At 44.4% G+C, this 18,057-nt stretch overlaps 1 protein-coding gene and 1 non-coding gene across 2 annotated transcripts; one reads left to right on the top strand and one right to left on the bottom strand.

The window, feature by feature from the left end:
- The first annotated feature begins 6,910 nt into the window (after positions 1 to 6,910).
- TBPL2 (TATA-box binding protein like 2) lies at positions 6,911 to 16,662 on the top strand. The gene is made up of 7 exons (XM_059819818.1): positions 6,911 to 6,961; positions 9,768 to 10,174; positions 11,187 to 11,274; positions 11,975 to 12,066; positions 12,949 to 13,116; positions 14,696 to 14,790; positions 16,583 to 16,662. The coding sequence occupies exons 1-7, from the start codon at positions 6,911 to 6,913 to the stop codon at positions 16,660 to 16,662; spliced, it is 981 nt and encodes a 326-aa protein (XP_059675801.1).
- TRNAG-UCC (transfer RNA glycine (anticodon UCC)) lies at positions 7,001 to 7,072 on the bottom strand. Its single transcript has one exon. It is a non-coding gene; the product is annotated as a tRNA-Gly (tRNA).
- Positions 16,663 to 18,057: the final 1,395 nt, after the last annotated feature.

Raw genomic sequence — 18,057 nt, 5'->3', positions numbered from 1 at the left:
TGGAAACAGAGCTCAGGGGAGCTACTCTTGTATTTACGAGTTGGGTAAATGCCCAATTGAAGGGAGGCCAAAGCAATCTCAGCTTTTAATTATTTCTGACAAGTCACAGATAAGTGAACTGAAGGAAAAAAAAGAGGAAAAAAAAAGACACCATCATAAGGAAGGGCCCTGTGATCAGTCAGCTTCTTCTACAGCCTGCAGACACCAAAAATATGTAAAAATATTCCATAATAATATCTTGGATTGTCTTGGGAAAATTAACTCATATTCCACTTCTATACACTGACCATAAAAGCTAAGGTATAAGAAAGCATCATGTCCATAGTCTAATGCCATAACCTGTTCAAGGGGAAACTTATTAACAACAGACACTGCAAAGACAGCAAGGAGGAGCGAGGAAGACCCAGATGGAGGGAAGAGGCTGTACCGAAAGGGATCTCAGGCTGGATTCCTGCTTGGCTGGGACAAGCATGGAAAGGAGATGAACTGCAGGAGCACACGACGGCAGAGCTGGGTACAGACTCCTTCGTCACGGCTAAGCAAACAGCATTTATTGGCAGACCGTGGGCGAAGGGCTGGAGTGACAGAACCATGACTGTGTTAACCGTTAATTGTGTGTGTGAAAAGTACAAAAAGGTCAAGGCGGGGGGGGGGGGGGAATCGGAGCTTCTGCTGACATCTGGCAGCATTTTGGGGAAGTCTAGTTTCTCCTGAGGTCCTTGTTGACTCAGGAGCGCTGATTTGCTTGCCGTTAATTGGAGGAAGAGGTAATGAGAATTGACTAATCGCCGAGCCGTGCACCCTGCAGACTCATTCCGGTGTCAGTCATTACATCTTGCTGATCGCTCAGACAAAACTAAGTTTTTCGGGGATTTCAGTGACTGGTCAGCACCCTTCCTTGGCTCGTTGTATTTGCATACTATTCAGCTGCCCTCTCCTACACAATACGCTAGTAAACCCTAGTGCTGCAGTCACTCAGCTGACACAGCAGCAAAGGCATCACAGTATATGCTCTAATTCCTGGAGAGCTTGCACTGAAGGTCCTCGACATGCTAATGTCATTGCTCATGTCTTCGATGTTACTGCGACCCCTGCAAACTAAATTAATAGAGGTCCCTTAGCAGCTGCGATATGCACATCCCTCTGCTTTTCTGTGCAAACACGCATGAGCGCTATTACTATATTGTTTTTTTCCAGACAAGGCTTAAAGGATCAGTATTTAATTGCAGCAGTAAGTTCAAGGTGTGAGACACGGTGTTTGCATTACAGCAATTTGTCACAAAACTTGGAGGGAAACAGCAGCAGTCAGATGATCCATCGCACACTCACCTCATTTAAATGCAATTCAATTTAGACAGACCATTTGGCACAAAAATTAGAAAGATGACTTGACAAAAAGCACGGAAGAATACTTTTGAACCCAGGTGTCAGATATATTTGTGTGTGACATTGATGGAGGAGCTGTCCAAGAAAGCCTCTAGCCATTAATTGCCAGGTTGCCATTAAGGTGGCAGCCAATATTTAAAGCCCCCCTGTTCCCCCCTTTTCTGGACCTATTTTAAATGCAATGCAGAATGAAAAATAAAAATAGACCGATATGCTCTCCCCCACACCGCCGTACAAGGCTTAAAAGCGCGGCTGGGCCAGGACAAGTAGATTTCTACACAAACACCATACAGAATGCCTTCGTTTAATCAGTTTGTTGCTTTGCACAGATAGGAAAATTAAATGAAGTTAACTGTATAGCTTTAAAAGACACCATTCAGCCTTTCAGTTGAGACAGATGGCTTTTACTTACAGTGCTTCCTCTGGCATTCAGTGGAAGATTTGGCAATCGTCTTTGGGTCTGGTTCTCAGCAATTCTCTGACATGGGGGCAGTTAGTGTCTGCATTGCACATAATAGTGCTGTAGCAGCCAGAAAAAATGGCTCTTTTCTAGCCAGTTTATCCCTTTCCCATCTGACAGAAGTGACTTTCTTTCCTGGTCCAGAAGTCAATGCACGCTGAGCATTGACCTCACGCCGGTCTCTGCCAGCCAGCATGGAAGGCGCATGCATTAGAGGACAAAAGCTGGGAGTCCACTGATGTTTGCAAAGAGTACCAAATCCCCCCTTACTGTCCTTTTCAGGCAGTAAGAGAGCCCCAGTTTAACTGGGACAAAGAAGAGGCAGCTTTACCACGGTGTGACCTGGGCTGCATCGTCTGGTGCAGGGAGGGACACATGGCACTAGGGGGTAAATGGGAAGGTACAGCCCTTCTTCCCATCACCCAGTAAACCGGGAAAATTAAACTAGATCCTGACCCATGCCCAATTTCAAATCATTGTAACCTCACTTCCGTAAGAGGGTTACTCCTGATTTACACAGGGGCAAGTTTGAACCAAATATCGAATCTAATGGACCTGATTCTGTTCGTATTCATACCAGCATAACCTAATGATGATACACTTAATAATTCACAATTAAAAGTCAAATTACTCACTATTGCTCAGTGAATAGTCATGGTGGTTTCTTTCCTTCCCTGGCAATAAATCCAGTATCTACTGATACTGACAAGTGTTGATCAGGTCTAGAATGGAGTATTATGGGACAAATAAGTATGAGAGAGCAACGGTCACACTTCTCAGACCAACAGCATTCCAGCATCTACCTCTGAGTTGCCTTTTGGGCTGCAGCTGCTTCTTGAGAGCTTTGCCATCTCCATGCAGGTCCTTCGCTCCTGCAGAGCCTGCCAACCTCACCGCAGCTCGCCTACTTCTCTCTCTGACCCTGCTTTGGGCTCCTCCTCAGCACCTCACTCTGCTTACATCTCTTGGCAAGAAGGCAATCAAAGCACAGGGACCAAAAGAGAGCTAAACCAAATAGAAGGAATCACCTTCACAACAAGACTCAGATTCTGCTGTTGATAGAGAAGCGTAGAGTCCTGGGGTAATTGGAAGGTGCTGCATTCAGAGACATCTTCTGCATAATATGTTGCTCTTTTCTTGGAACACGATCCTGCTCCCAGTTGCTCTTCTACCTCCTCCAAAGGCACGGCTTTAACGCTGCGGGCACTGAGGGCACCAGGAGAAGCAAGCTACACCTGAGACAAGCTACAATTACAGCTATAAAAGTTTAGCATAAAGCTCAGGAGAGCAGAAAGCAGAATGTTGTCAGTCACGAGCTTTTAATTCCCAAACTGGCTCCTGAAAAAGATAAGATAAAGCCAAACCAGATTAGCCCACTTCAAAGCAAGCAGCAAAGCATTGGTGTGCTAGAATAGAAGGCAGCTGTTCAGAGCAGTAATGAATGAAACAGATAGATAGAGCTTTCTTACTGACTTGCTCCTTGTCCCTTCCCAGATGACACGTCGTGATTCCAAGTCCCTTATCGTCCCTACATACTATCAAAACCCCTAATATTCCTAACAAGCTTTTGTGTTTCAGCTGCAGCTGCGGTGGCACCCTTGGGGCTGCAGCTCTCGCCCTTGGTAGCTAGATAGAAAGAATCAGTTTTTTTTCAATTCATTAAGTCATACAATTACAATCCATTAGTACATTAAGGTCTTACAATAGCCCAGGTTTTTGGATGTCTCCTGTGATTAGTCCCATCTCATAAGCAGATTACAGCATCCAGGTAACGCAGGAATGTCTGCTACAAGAGACTGATACAGCATTGCTAGTAGAAGCTCTGAGAATAGTCTTCTCCAATTAGTTATCCAAAGAAGAACGATATTGAATGACTCTTACAAGGAATGCACAAAGCACTTATTGTTGTACTAATTATCAACTTTCTAAGTAAAATTAACCAATTTGCTAATTAAGACTCATGACAATTCATCATTCCTGTAATCATGCACTTTGATGATTCATCACCCCGTAACCAGTTCCCGCCGCTCGGGGATGTGCGTAATGGCTGCCTCCAGCGTGCAGGAGGGAGCGCAGCTCCTTCCCTGCTCTGAACAGTCCTGCTCATGAGCCACCTTGGCCTGGCTCCGGGCAGCTGCTGCTTTCCAAAGGGAAAAAAAAAAGAAAAAAAAAAAGAAAAGAAAAAAAAAAAAAAGAAAAAAAAAAAAGAAAAAAAAAAGAAAAAAAAAGAAAAAAAGGAAAGAAAAGAAAAAATAAAGGAAAAAAAAGAAAAAATAAAGGAAAAAAAATAAAGAAGGCAGCTTAAGACAGAAATAATTTTTTTAAGTTGGGATGGGAAAAATAGTTGCCCTTTCTAAAGTTATTTCACCTGGACAATCAGAAACCGAGCAGATAAGTCTCATGAGTCCCAAGTGACATGTTTTAATTTATCATCTGTCCAACTGATGACAAGGGTCAGAGTCTCCTGCTGAAGAAGGAAGGAGGAACACTACCTCGCAGCAGAGAGGATGATGCCTCTGATGACTAAGAAGGGGAGACCCAGAGACTGGGAGACTCAGGGAGGGGGAAGCCCAGCAACTCGGCACCTCCTGCTCGCTGGACCGCCGCTCGCTGGACCTCCCACTACCTGGGCCTCCACTCACTGGGGCTCCCCATCACTGGGCACCCCACTCGCCGAGCCTCCCACACGCTGGGCATCACGAGTGGATGCCCAGCCTTGAGAAGGAGGCTGTGAGCACAGAGCCCTCCCGAGGCACCGCCACGCCTCCCTTCCCTTGGGCAGCATCCAGAAGACCCTTCTCCTATACCAAAGCAACCCTGAGAGCTTGAATCGCCCACACAATGTGAGTCTGACTCCTCTGCTGATCTCTCAGCTTTCTAAACATCTTCCCTTCTCCTCCGCCTCAAGATGGGTAAACAATCTTACACCCATTTAACAGAGGAGGTACCAAACACCATGACTTACCCAAACTCACATCGCTTCCCGCTGGTGCCCATGCCATTTGCAAGATGCCCCCATCCAAGGCAAGAAGCAACACCAATATTAAGATATTTGTATTTTACGTTCATCTCTGATGTAGCCTTTCTCACTTAAACACCATGGTTTGACCTCTCCATCTCAGGTTCACAAAATGCAGACAAATTAGTCCCCAGGAGCTGCAGGATGAACATATCTCATCTCCAGGAGGTTCTGCAGTGCAACAAAGGATTAATTAGATGAGGAAACTCAAGGTACTATGGCTGCAATGCTACACACAGGGCCGCACCAGGGAAACACTATGATCACCACAATAATCCAGCTGCCCAACTTAAGCACAGCAACAGCGTTCGCACGCTGGGGGAGCGCCAATCTCCTGTCCCTGCAGGACATCACCACGAGGACAAAACAAATTCAGCGCAATCCCTGCGTTGAATTCAATGACTCCCGTGGGCAACGCAGACCCGCACTGTCATGAAGGAGCCTGCGAGGGCTGGGCTTGCTGCTGCCCCTCGCCGCCCCATCCCGCAGTGCTGGCGCAGGCAGCTGAGGCCACGGAGCTGTCTGCAACCACGCCAATCACCCGCCAGCCCTAAACAGGGCATGTTAGTTTTAACCGTCTTGAACTGGTCCAAGCTAGCTCCACCAGTCTCCGTAATTCAAGGTGCAACCTCCGAGAGAGTCCTTTCCTTGCTTTGCTGCCCGACTTGCCTCCTGGGTGCTTGGGGATGGGCTGTGTGATGTAAATCAACCTGCTTGAAGCTGAATTTTTCTGGGGCCAGGGGGATTTGGCACCTGTAAAGTGCCGGGGCAAGACGAGTCCCAGAAATACCCCAGAACCAGCCCAGCAGGCTGCGCTGAGGAGGGAAGGATGCTCGTCAGCCACGTACGCTCTGCCCCACGGTTAAAGGATACAAATCTAAGCCTTCACACCTCTGAGGCAACAAGAAGAGCCTGGCAGCACCTCCCAAAGACCTGCTGCGTGCTTGGGCTTTGACATCTTCTTCCAAAGGGTTTTTTCAGCTCAGCCAGCTGTTTGCAAGCAAATCTCACAGCAGAAAGCAAAGCCCTGTCTAGCAGAGCAACAGGTACATTGATCATGGCAGTCAGCGCATCCACCAGCCCAGACAGGGACTAGGATGTGTCCCCAGCTGCGCCTTCGCAGAAAGCCATCCATCCATCACCACGCAGCGACAGGACAGGAGAGAAGGAACAAGTCAGACAGCAGCCGCTGGCATCGAGTCAAGCAGTGCCCAAGCCGAGCTGCGTCGGCAGCGCGGGACTCCGCAGCATCAATCAGCGGGGCGCAACACAACCTCTCTCCTGGGAACGCGCTGCCTCCCACCAGGATTCTCCACATAGGAGTCTTTTGAAAAGGGAATGGCCTTAAATTATCCCTCACGGTGGGCAGAAACAGAGATAGCAGTGGGGAAAATGTCTGCAAGGGGAGGACAGTGGCGATTGCAAGGAGTAATGGCTTCCTCCCCCTAAGCAGCATTAGCAACACTGGTGCAGCTGAGAATAGGCCATTTCATTGCGATGCCTTGAGCCTGAGGTTTATAATTTGGTCTGGGGCTCCTCTCAAAGCCAAAAGGGAGGCAGCTCGTCTTGCAGGACCAGATGTGCCTTGTTGCACTTGATGAGGCAGGTGGGAGAAATTAAGGGCACGTTAGGTTTGCTCGCTAAAAAGCACCAGCTAGAGGTGAAGCTTTATCTTTGCAAGGTCTAAATCGCAGTTCCCGCTCCCCATTTATCTTCAGCCCCGCGGAGGGGAGCAGGCTCAGCGGAGCTCGGCAGCAGGTTGTCTTTGTAGACTCATGCAAAGCACAAGCGAGTGCCCTGATTTCTTTAGCCCTTCCGTGGGATGGAGCAAATCCCTGCGGACGGCCCTGCCCGGGGCAGCTGAAAAGCTCAAAGGGGTGAAAATCACAGCCGGGAGGGAGGGATCGCAGCGCTCGTGTTCAATAACAACCAGCTGCGCGGGGCCCCGCTCCCCGACCAGCCGCACCTGCCCCCGGTGCCGCCCCTCGGGGTTAAAGCTGGGCCCGGGGGCGGGTGTTGGGGGGCCCGGGGGGGCGGCTGCGCCCATGGACGGCGCGTCGCCGCTGGAGCGGTACCTGGAGCGCTGTGGCGGGCAGGTAAAAGCGAGTCGGGGGGGGCGAAAAAAACATTTCAGTTGCGTTGGCCGGGAATCGAACCCGGGTCAACTGCTTGGAAGGCAGCTATGCTCACCACTATACCACCAACGCCGCGCTGAAGTACTACTCCCGCCCGCACCTCAACTGCGGCGCGCCCGGCTGGGCTGGGCTGGGCTGCCCAGGGAGCGCTGGCCCTCCCTGGCCTTTCCCCCTCCGCTGCCCTGCGGGGCTTGCAAAAATTTCTTTTTCTGGTACTTGGAATAGCCCTCCTAGTCCTGGGTGGTTGCAAAGGCAACAGGGTGAGGGACTAGGAGAGGGCTGGACTCCCCAGCTGAGCATCATCTTCTCCCAGGGAACACAACTTCTTTACTTACACCCTGTTGTAAACTACTTTTCAGTGCAGAAAATGGGTTTAGCACAGGCTGTTTAAATCCAGAGACCTCCTAGTGGCAGTCAGTAAAGCCCTCTGAATATGGCCCTATAAACTATATAATGTGGTGAGGTATAACCAGGGTTTTACAAATGCTACCGAGCTTCTTATATTTCAGACTTGCTGGGATACTTGATAATAGCAGATGTGTAGGACATCGCTGCAGGAAAAGAAAAATCCAACTCTGTTGCTTAAAGCAGATGGATTTGATTTACATGTACCTGGTTTGCAGGGATTCCTGCAGTGGAAGTGAAAATGACTGTTTCCCCTCAAGCTGCCCCAAACTTAGTGATCTCAGACAGGATTTATGTGTGAAATCTCCTTCCTGGAGCTGCTGGGAGATGTCCAAAGCTATGCAGTTGATGGGGCCTTCAGTGAAGTTAATTAACCCAGAGTCTATATAGCCATAACCCTTGGCAGACAGCCCAATATAAACATGGTCTTGTGCCCCCTTTCACAGCCTCTGAGCATCTGTCTAACCAGAAGGCAATCTTCCCCAGCGCTTAACCCTATCAGGGCTTTTTCCCAGACCAGTTATATGAAAACCTGATGAGAAAGAAACAAAAAGCAAATCTTCCTATCTACTTTATGCAGTTTACTTTCTGTTGCTTTTCTTGATTTTGTTTTTCAGCTGTTTAAGGTTTCCAACCTTATATACCACTCATTTATCCATCAATTCTTTCTTTAAGGTATGCGACAAGCTGTCTGCTTTACATCTCTTTTTGTTTACTGTTATATTTCTCATGTTCTCTGATGCCTCTAGTATGATGTGTGAGTAGTCCTACAGACTTGCAGTGATGAGGCTTTTTTTGTACTACTTTCTCTGCATTGCGGTTCATACAAAACTTTCCTAATTAGCTCCTGTACACCTAAGCCTTAGTCCACTGGAGGTCTTGCAGAGACTGTGCCTTCCTTCCCCTGTTGCTAACTTGAAAAATATCTATTTAAAACTGATGTATTTTAGTTATTCCATAGTATATTGTTATTTGTAACTATTAATACATTTGTATCTGATCTCTTAATTCTCAGATAGTGCTCTTGGATCCTGTCTTCCAGAGCTGAGGGATTAAGGAGTACCTAGTCTTATTCAGTAGCACTCTGCCCCAACTGATCTCATCTCTGCAGCTAGAAGTCAGTTGCAGAAACAGTTTTGAACCTAGGTGTTCATGATGCTTTCAGAGCTACACCTGATCACATCTGTATTCAAGCTAGTAAGTGTTCTCTGGGAGGATTAGTAGGATCTCTTAGTAAGAGTTTTCCAAGTGTCTATAGGCGAACATACTGCAAAGTAGGAGCAGAGATCTCCCCGTGTGCGTGGTTGCATTGCTAAGTGAGCTGATTAGCACAGAACATAGAGCAGCACTAGCTCAGGGCTGAAAAGCATTGATCCGGAAACGCTGGTCCCACCGGAGCTCCAGCAGTTGCTGCCAACTCGAGGGCCTCAGTCTTGTGCACTGTTCCCTGGTCTGATTTGTGCCTGGACTTTGCAAGTCCTTTTGGCTCTCGAGCCCAAAAATGCCTAAATGAACACAAAACCTCTTGTATGGATCATCCAGTCCAAACTGTCACCTGCTGTGGGTATTGGCAGAAACCACCTTCTTGGAAGAAGCTTTCCACTAACTAGAAGCTTAGCCCTAATGGAGAAGGGACTAAATTCTTTCCTAAATTCTTGCCTCCTTGATATTACGATGCCTTTTAATAATAATAGCTGATAAAGAAGGACATTAGTATGCAAGAACTCACTTCCAGATATGTTGCATGCTTGATCTGGGAAAGGATGCTGGCTTTGCTGGCTGTGTCTCACTTCAATGAGTCTGGTGACCTCCAGCAGCTGAAAGAATAAACTGCTCGTGATCCTGTGAGCTGCTGCCCTCTGTTGCACAAATCCAACACGACACTGACACTGTCCCCTGGTAGCAAGGAGAGGAAATGGTAATACACTGAATGGGAGTTAAAGCCAGCCAGAAAATGCCAGCTGTCTTCCTTGGAAAAACTCATGAGCAATTATGTTGGTTATGTGCATAACTGAGGCGTGACAACGGCTGTGAAGGGCAAAGTGCCAACACTGTTCCTCCAGTCGCTGCTGAAGGTATATAGTATTTCTCAATTTGTGGTATTACAGGGGTACTCTAGACTGCCTTTAAAGTGGGGTGGGAAAATGCATACCTCCACTGTAGAAGTCATCTGGATTTTTATATGCTGACAGACAAACGAACAACACGCTTTCAAATCTTAAGACTATTCTTTGCTCTAATATGTATGGGGAAAAACTATTTCAACTTTCTCACTAAATAGAAGATTAATCTTCATTTAGCCTCCCAGTTAAAGTAAATGTTTTAAGACAAGACCCTTAATGATACTTTTTCTTAATTCAAGGATGAACTCTCAACTAGCCCTCAGCTGTTTACTCCCATGAGCCCTTATGAAGTAGACCTTCCAATTCAAACAACTGAAGATGTGTTGTTTGGGTCTCAATTTGATCAGCCCAAAGAACTTCCTACAGACTTCTCCTCTGTGGATCTCAGCTTTCTTCCAGATATTACCCAAGATAACAAAGAACAAAATCTATCTGAATATGGTAGTGAAATGCAAAAAGAGCTTGATGGGTCAACATCAAGAAATGAGGACAGTGGTATCTTGATAGATGAAAGCAGTTTGTCCTACCCAGATGCAACTCAACCATCTCCTGAAGCATCTGGCATGTGTCCTCCTCTGACACCCATGACTCCTATGACCCCAGTGACACCTGCATCAGAAAGCTCTGGCATAGTTCCTCAGTTACAGTAAGTTTATGTATTATATGTGTAGCATATATAGTAGTCATAGTTTCACTTAAACTGCAAGGTACTGCTCTGATTTCTCACTTACAGAATGTAGGAAGCGTGGTTTGGTCTTAAATAAGCCCACTCAAAAATCTAGGGGGGGCAGTTAGTCCTCTTTGAGGACATACGGAGTAAATGAGCTGACAATATTGGAAGGCAACTGGATACTGTGCTGACCAGTGCAACACAAAAATGGCAGTGGCACAGAAGAATACACAGCTTAGCAAAACAGGGGAGAGTGGACTTGATACTCACCCAGCATGTTTATCTGAAATGCCTCTGGCTTGTTAAGGGGGAAAAGTCTCTTCTGGGAGACAGGAGATGAAGTCTCTGTTTGGTAGGAATTATTTATGTATAGTATGCACTGCTAGTTACTTCAGTCTGTAGGAAAAAAGATAATAATACTTTAAAAGGAGGATTTCTTCCAGCAAGGAGAATGTTAAGGATGACAGCAGACTCCAGGGATTTAAAGATGTCAGTCTGCTTTTCTGAGTGCAGAAACAGTCTGAACTGAGCAAGGGAAAGGGGCATGAAAAGAAGTGTGAGAAATCCTGGCCTCGTTAAAAGGTCCTGTCCTGTCTAAGCTAGAGCAACTATGGAGAGAATACCTGTAGAGAATAACATACCCTTACCTACCTTAAGAGTGCTGTAGTAACTCTCTAAACACTGAGTAATGGTTCAATTCAAAGCTGTAAAAGACTTCAGTGATGTAGTTATTGGAAGACACACAAACTTAGTATTCAGGGACTAATAATTTTGTACCTTGCTGTATCTCAGTAACTGCAATTTTGGTGTTGAATTACTTAAGTTTTGCCAAAAGCAGCTTAATGCTAGAGTGGGAAAGAGGTAGGCAGGAAATTAGTTGATGGCAATTATTAATTGGAGTGTGACTTCACATTAAGCTAATAATGTTGGGGGTTGGCTCTGCAGTGACTTGCTTTTGTAATAAGAAAATTCCTCTCTCATTTCTCAGGAATATAGTGTCGACTGTAAACTTGGCTTGTAAACTAGATCTGAAGAATATAGCTCTGCATGCCAGAAATGCAGAGTATAACCCAAAGGTAAATCTTAAAGACACTAAGCTTTACCCTCTCGCTCCCCTTTCTCAGTGCTGCTGGATTCTAACATACAGATTCACCATGAGCTTTGTCCCTTTTCTAATAGCACTGTCTTGACCCATAGGAGAAAGTCATAAAGTTCTGCAACTTGGGCCTGTTAAATTAAATGAAATACGGGGCACCACAAGGAGATATTTCTTCCTTTGAATAAAGTCCCTAAGCTATTTATATAATAAAGCTATTTATATAATAAAGTTACTAAGCCATTTAGGAAAGGAGATGAACTCTCCCACCTGTGGCCAGCTACCTCCAGCTGAAAGGGCTCAAGCAGCCCTCACTGGGGAGGATTAAAACTCTTGTCTGAATTAAAGAGAATTACTGGAGTCAGACTGGTATTACATGATACTTCTAGCAAGTGGCCTAGACTGCAGAAACTTACTGGGATGAGATTGGGTTTCTATAGGTGACTCCAGACTGCTCAACAAAATGTAAGGGACAAAGCAGTGGTCCTGTGACTGTCGCCTTAAGTCCCTGGGTCCTAAGGGGGTGGAAAATAACTTCAGAGTGGTAAATAAACAATTAATACAAAGCAAATGCATGCTGTGTTGAGCTTTGAAAGTGACAATTCTTGAAAGAATGAACAGAAATACAGTACTGGCTAAATCCTTCAGCTGGACTGTGAGGTCTTCCTTCAAATTTGTAGAGGTTTGCTGCTGTGATCATGAGAATCAGGGAACCACGAACAACAGCCCTCATCTTCAGTTCAGGAAAAATGGTCTGCACAGGAGCAAAAAGGTATTTTTTTGTTTTTCCTTCTCTCTAAAGGTCTGGGTCTTGCAGCTATGCCTATGTCCTGATGAAAAATGTCAGAAAACCTTGTTTAAATTATCTAGCAAAGGGCTGTCATAATTGCGAGGAAAAAATGAAGCACTGGCATTGAAAAACATCTAGCTTTCTTTGTGGTGGCAGTTTAGTAATTACTGAACTGTGTGCTTCTGACCCTGAATATAGATTGAGCTGAGCAGACGTTAGCAGAAAAGCTGCTAAAATGCTCAGAAATTGTTAAAGGGGTTATTTGCATTTCTCACTGACTTTAAAGTGAATTAGGACATAACTTGTGTCTGTCAAGTCTCTCTTCAGTGTCTGTGTTCACCAGTGAACACATCTGCCTCTAGAGAAAATGGGAATTGGAGAAAAGCAAAGATTATTTCTGTACTTTTGAAGCTCTTTTCTTCAAGTTCAGCAGCTGCCTTGGTTTTTATGTCCCTAAACTGTCAATGAGATAATGCATTAACTTAGGAGACCTCTTGTCCAACCCCTACCACCACCCCAGCTAGCTAACAATTGTACTGGTGTCTGCAGTCTACCTCTTGGATCAGCTTTGAGAAGCTGCTGTAAGGAACTGAGAAAGAAACTTCTGAAGAGGGGGAACTCCTGGGTGATGCAATGTGCTCCAGTGTGCTCAAATAGACTGCAAATAGGGAAAGTGAATGACAAAGTGCCTTTTTCCTTTTAGCTCACTGAAGTGGTTCTGGGGATAGAAGCTTGCTATTTTGAGTAGCAGCGTATCTTTTTCTGGAGCACAGATTAGCATGGTGGTGGCTCTAAACTGACTTCCATCTTGAGAACAGAAAAAGCACTAATCGAAGCTGTTTTCCCCTTCTGCTCTTCCCTCAGTGAAGAGCAATCACGGCTCGCAGCCAGGAAGTATGCGCGCGTGGTGCAGAAGCTTGGGTTCCCTGCCAAGTTCCTGGACTTCAAGATACAGAATATGGTTGGGAGCTGTGACGTGAGGTTCCCCATCCGGCTGGAAGGCTTGGTGCTCACTCACCAGCAGTTCAGCAGGTATGTGGAAGTCTGAGTTACAACCCCATGCAACTCAGAGCAGTGTCTTTGTAAGCTGCCAACAGACTCAAATTCTGAGGCTGTAGAAGCCTGGCAAAAGAGAGTAATTAACTGCATACTGAATATCAAGCATGATTTGCATGCCAAGCAACGTGCTTACTTGAGCAAGCATGAAATGGCTGTAGATGCCATATCTTACAATAAAGATAGTACAGTTTATCTTCTGCAGTAACTCCCATTCTGAGTGGGGCACATGACCCTCTGCTTAATTGCCGGGATGATGTATGACAGCTAGCAGTAAAGCTTCCAGTGCTTTAAACTGACTGACAGAATTCAATGGTGAAGGGCTCTTCTAAATTGCCCTCCTGTGTGTTGTTCACTGCTTTCTCCTTGCAGGGACACCATAAACATCAGCTTTAGAAACCTTACAACCAAGAGCAGACTATACAAGTGTTCAGTCACTTCTGGGGTAAATTGGATGCGTGTTAGATCTGGTTAAGAGGAAGGGCTGAAGAACTGCAAGAAGCTTCTGAGTTCTTAGCTCTGCTGGTTAATGAAGATATTCTCTTTTTTGTAAAAGTTTTCTTTGACTATGAATATTGTTGTTTGACACAATTTTTGGCATTGCTGCGTATCAGCAATGTGCACCAGAGATTTTCATTAATCTGAGCAGTGTTGGTGATCAGAACTTTAACTACTCTTCTGTTATTGCCAAGTGCAGTATCAAACCTTTGTGGGTATTTTTCTTCACTGCAGACCATGTCAATAGGAAAATAACCAGTCTTAATTAAACAATTCAAGTTTAATTGGAGCAGCTCTTAAGCTACTTGAACCTGGTCTATGCCCTTGCTCCACTGTGAACCTTTAATACTAAGCGGGCCTCTGAACTCCCGCCAAACCAGATGCCTATCTGGAAGGATAAGGTTTCTAAACTTCAGGCATGAAGCCAGACTCCAGCTGCAAAATACAGAACTGAAAATATGGTATGTTTCTGGGATATCACTTCTTTCTGTCTGGATGTCTATCAGCCATCAATTTAAAGTAAACCTGTAGTTGAGTGATGAGCATGCTGTGCCTTCAAGATGGGCTTGTTCAGAACTAGTTATTGCCGTCACTGAGGAAAGGAGGAAGATTTAAGCACTGACAAAATCAAAATTCAGTTGTCTTTTATTAGTACTGCATTCAATATTTTTGCATTTAATTTGGGGACTAAATATGTATTAAAGATTCTCTTGGCTGTCATCTTGTCTAATTGTACAAGATGCTTCCTGATAAGGGCTCTTTGCAGACTAAGAAGGATTTGAGTAGTGTTTGAAGATTACAATAATGGTTTCAATGCTATGGAAAATCAGATTCAGAAGTTTTTAAAAGTATGCATGAAGAACTCCTACCAGCTCTAGCTGGCATTACTAGGTTTCTCTTGAAGATGTCTAAAACCTGACCTGCCTTTCTCTGGGTAGCTAGCTAAAATCTGTGGGTTTAATTACTCTATTGTTAGTATAACTAGAGCACTTTATGCACATACAATGATGAAACAGTATTTGCACTTCACTAATCTTGCCTGTTTGCTTTGAAACAGCTATGAACCTGAACTATTTCCTGGCCTTATTTATAGGATGGTCAAGCCAAGGATAGTGTTGCTCATCTTCGTGTCTGGAAAAGTTGTACTGACTGGTAAGTGCTCTCCCCCTGTAGATCTGTAACTAAGTGCTACCACATCTTCTGAGAAAGCATTTAAATTGAATTATTAAAATTAGCTAAACTAATATCTTGCCACAATAAGGCCACTCAGTGATCCTTTTTAATGTCTACTGCTGCTTATCTGTGTTTTTTGCAGATAACAATATCAGTATTGTTGCACTAGAATCTCCTATTGCTTCATATAGTGTCTCAGTGTTCCATGTCATTAAACTTTGGAGTATCTTTATTTTATTCAAAGTATAATTCCATGTGTCAATATACAGAATCCCAACAGGATGCTGACATGCTAGTAACTACTCAGTCACTTAAATACAGATATCCCAATAAGCAATTTAAAATTGCTTGGACAGGAAGCAAACTTCTTAAAACACTTCACTGACAATATTTAGTAGGGATTATTAGAGGAAAGGGTGGAGATCTAAGAACTTGTTCCAGACTGTTTGGCAAAACACTCATGAGGCAAAAGCCTTCTGAGTAACTGTGCTCAGCAGATTATCTGTACCTCAGATCCCATGTCAAAAAAGTTGAATTCCTGAGTGCATGTTCCTAACACATTTTTGGTAAAGCTCATTAAAATAATTTCATTCAGATGTATTGAAAGGTAAATGGTACTTGTTCCCAGAGGACCCAAATGCTGTATTTTCACAACACAGCTTTGAGGTATGTGAAAGACAAAAGAAAAGTGCCTGCCTTTAGCCAGAGATTCTTACAACTGTAAATCATGAATGAGCTCAGCTAACTGAAGAATGGGGCGCTCAGTACAAAGCTTAAATGCTCCCCCCTCCAATGTCTCCCCACCTTCTTCTTAGGTCCAGTAAAATCACACTGGCCAGTTCCATTCCACTGATACTTGTATTTTTGGGTACTCTAATTGCAACACCCTCGAGTGTGCAGCAGGCCCAGAAGGACTAAGGTAAGTCCTTGCCTGTGAACACTGGGCCCAACAGTAATGACAAAACTGAATTTGCTGAGCTGCAAGGTTTTTTCCCTAATCAAGAAAGTAACTTTACTTTTGAGAGTAAAAGTTGTAGTCATGCAGATGAATTAGTCATGTCCAAGTGTGTTCCGAGGGAAAGGTTTACATGTTCATCCCGAGTGCCACTTAATCCAACTGCTAGTTCACTGAAATGCAGTTTTCTTGTAGCTAATGTTTGTCATGCTAGCATGGTAGTGTGACTGGCAAGGAATGTTCCTGCCTACTGCGGTACAACTGTGTTGCATAGTGTACAAGACTTGGTATTGAAGACTTGCAGTAAGATGGAAAAGGCTGGCTTTGAAATCACAGGTGCCCTAACAAAGCTTAAAAATAAAGAAACTTCTCAGAACTGGAGGAGGGGAGCCCTCAAACAGTGGATCAGCTTTCAGTATTGGCATAAATGCCCTTCATTTCTTGTTTCTATCTTTCCGCTATACCACCAGTCAGAACTGTTGCTGTTAAGCAGATAATACCATGGTTCTTCTCAGTTGCTTTTTTCTTTTTCAAAGCTAATGTTTTGCACCTGCCAAGAGTAGCCAACTGCTGTTTTGGTTCCACAGATTAAACAAAACTAGTCTAGCCTTAAAGCAAAGCAAACTAGAAATTGTTCCTTGTGAGGTAGTGCCAATATGACAGAAATTCTGCCTCATACTAACTCACTTTTAAAGTTGCTTTTAAACTCCTGTGTTTCTTTGTGGTTTGTAATCTTATCATTAGGTTTGAGTTGCATTCAGTTATTTTCAACACTCTGTTAATTCTTAACCTGTTTTTTCCCAAATGCCTTTCTAGGAGCAAAAGAGCGTTCTGAAATCTATGAGGCATTTGAGAACATCTACCCCATTCTAAAAGGCTTCAAGAAAGCATCATAACATGGCCCATAAAGCAACTAAGAATAATACATGGGTTTGTATTACTATGCATGGAACAGAAGCAAGGGTATTCCCGGACCCAGTTGTACTGTTGTGGATTATTAAGCAAATGATGCTATTCTGAATGCTGTAAATGCTGATGCCTTCCTATAGTTTGTGAAATGGTTTTTTGGCTCTCAGATTAGCTGTCTGTAATCCACTTGAGTTCTGACAACTTCTGTCAAGCCGAAAAATTTGCCAAATGAATGTACTTTTAATAGAATGCGTATTAAGGTGGCACTTAAAAGAATTTTGTAATAGAAACCATGTGTATTTCCCCCTGTTGAACAGGTGAATCAGCACTGCACTCCAAACTAGCTTTATCCAAATCTTCAGCTTTACATGTACTGAAACCTAGCTCCTGCAATGTTGTATTTTCATGTTTAAATGGAAAATATATATTTTTGTCTACAATATAGCTTACAAAATCCAGCATGACTTGATTTCAGTGTTCTGAAGACTGATTGTAGAGGACATATACCAAAGCCCTCTGATCCTACCGGTTGGATAAACTGTTGTGTGTATGGGGTTGGTATTCCCTTTACAGAGAAGACATTCAAGGCCCCTGAAAGTGCTGGAACATACCTAGAAAGTCGGGGGGGGGGGGGAGTAACTAAGCAAATTAGTTAACAAAATGGTACCCACCTGTATTACTGAAGTCCTCTCAGATGAGGGGTTTGTTGCTTGGCCCAGACAAAAGCATGTTGGTTAGGAGCTGCCTTGAAAGTGGACTTGAGGAAAAGACAAAGTCTTGGATGCTCAATGCTTAATTACCTGGGTGGTTTAACCAGAGTTCAGCCAATGGTACCACATCAAAGCCTTTGGTAATTTTGCAGCTAAAACAGTGGGGTTCTTGTACTTTGTTTTATCTCCAAGTGAACTCAAGGCTTTCTTTGCAAAAGGTGTCATGCTCTGACCAGTGATGTGACTAGGAACAGTGTAAAGATTATCCCTTGACTGTTCTGGTACCTCCTATGATTCTCTGGAAGCAAGTGGGATTTTTTTTTTTCCAGAACAGGGCTTTGGTGCTGCTAGGGTTTGCCTTGTGTCTTCCCCTTGTTTCCTGCTGAAGATGGGACAGATCTGTCGGGAATCTCCCTGGGCCACTAGAGGTTGCTGTTAGATGACTTAAGTGTAACCCAAGCCAAAAGCTACCTCTGTCCTTGATGGAACAACACAAAATGGGCAATGGCTTAATACAGGACAGGGTGTCATCATCTTGCTGGGCTTAGTTTTTGCTGTCACAAGTTTATTTCTGAGTTGGTGAGGATGTGACTTCAACTTCTGTGTCTGTAATATGTCTCAAAGTGCTTTTATAACTGTCTCTCTGCTCCTCTGGAAAAAAGTCTGAAAAAC

This window comes from Gavia stellata, chromosome 7 (assembly GCF_030936135.1).
Source record: "Gavia stellata isolate bGavSte3 chromosome 7, bGavSte3.hap2, whole genome shotgun sequence".
NCBI lineage: Eukaryota > Metazoa > Chordata > Aves > Gaviiformes > Gaviidae > Gavia > Gavia stellata.
The sequence above is the reverse complement of the archived record's forward strand: the minus strand, read 5'-3'. Positions and strand labels throughout refer to the sequence as shown.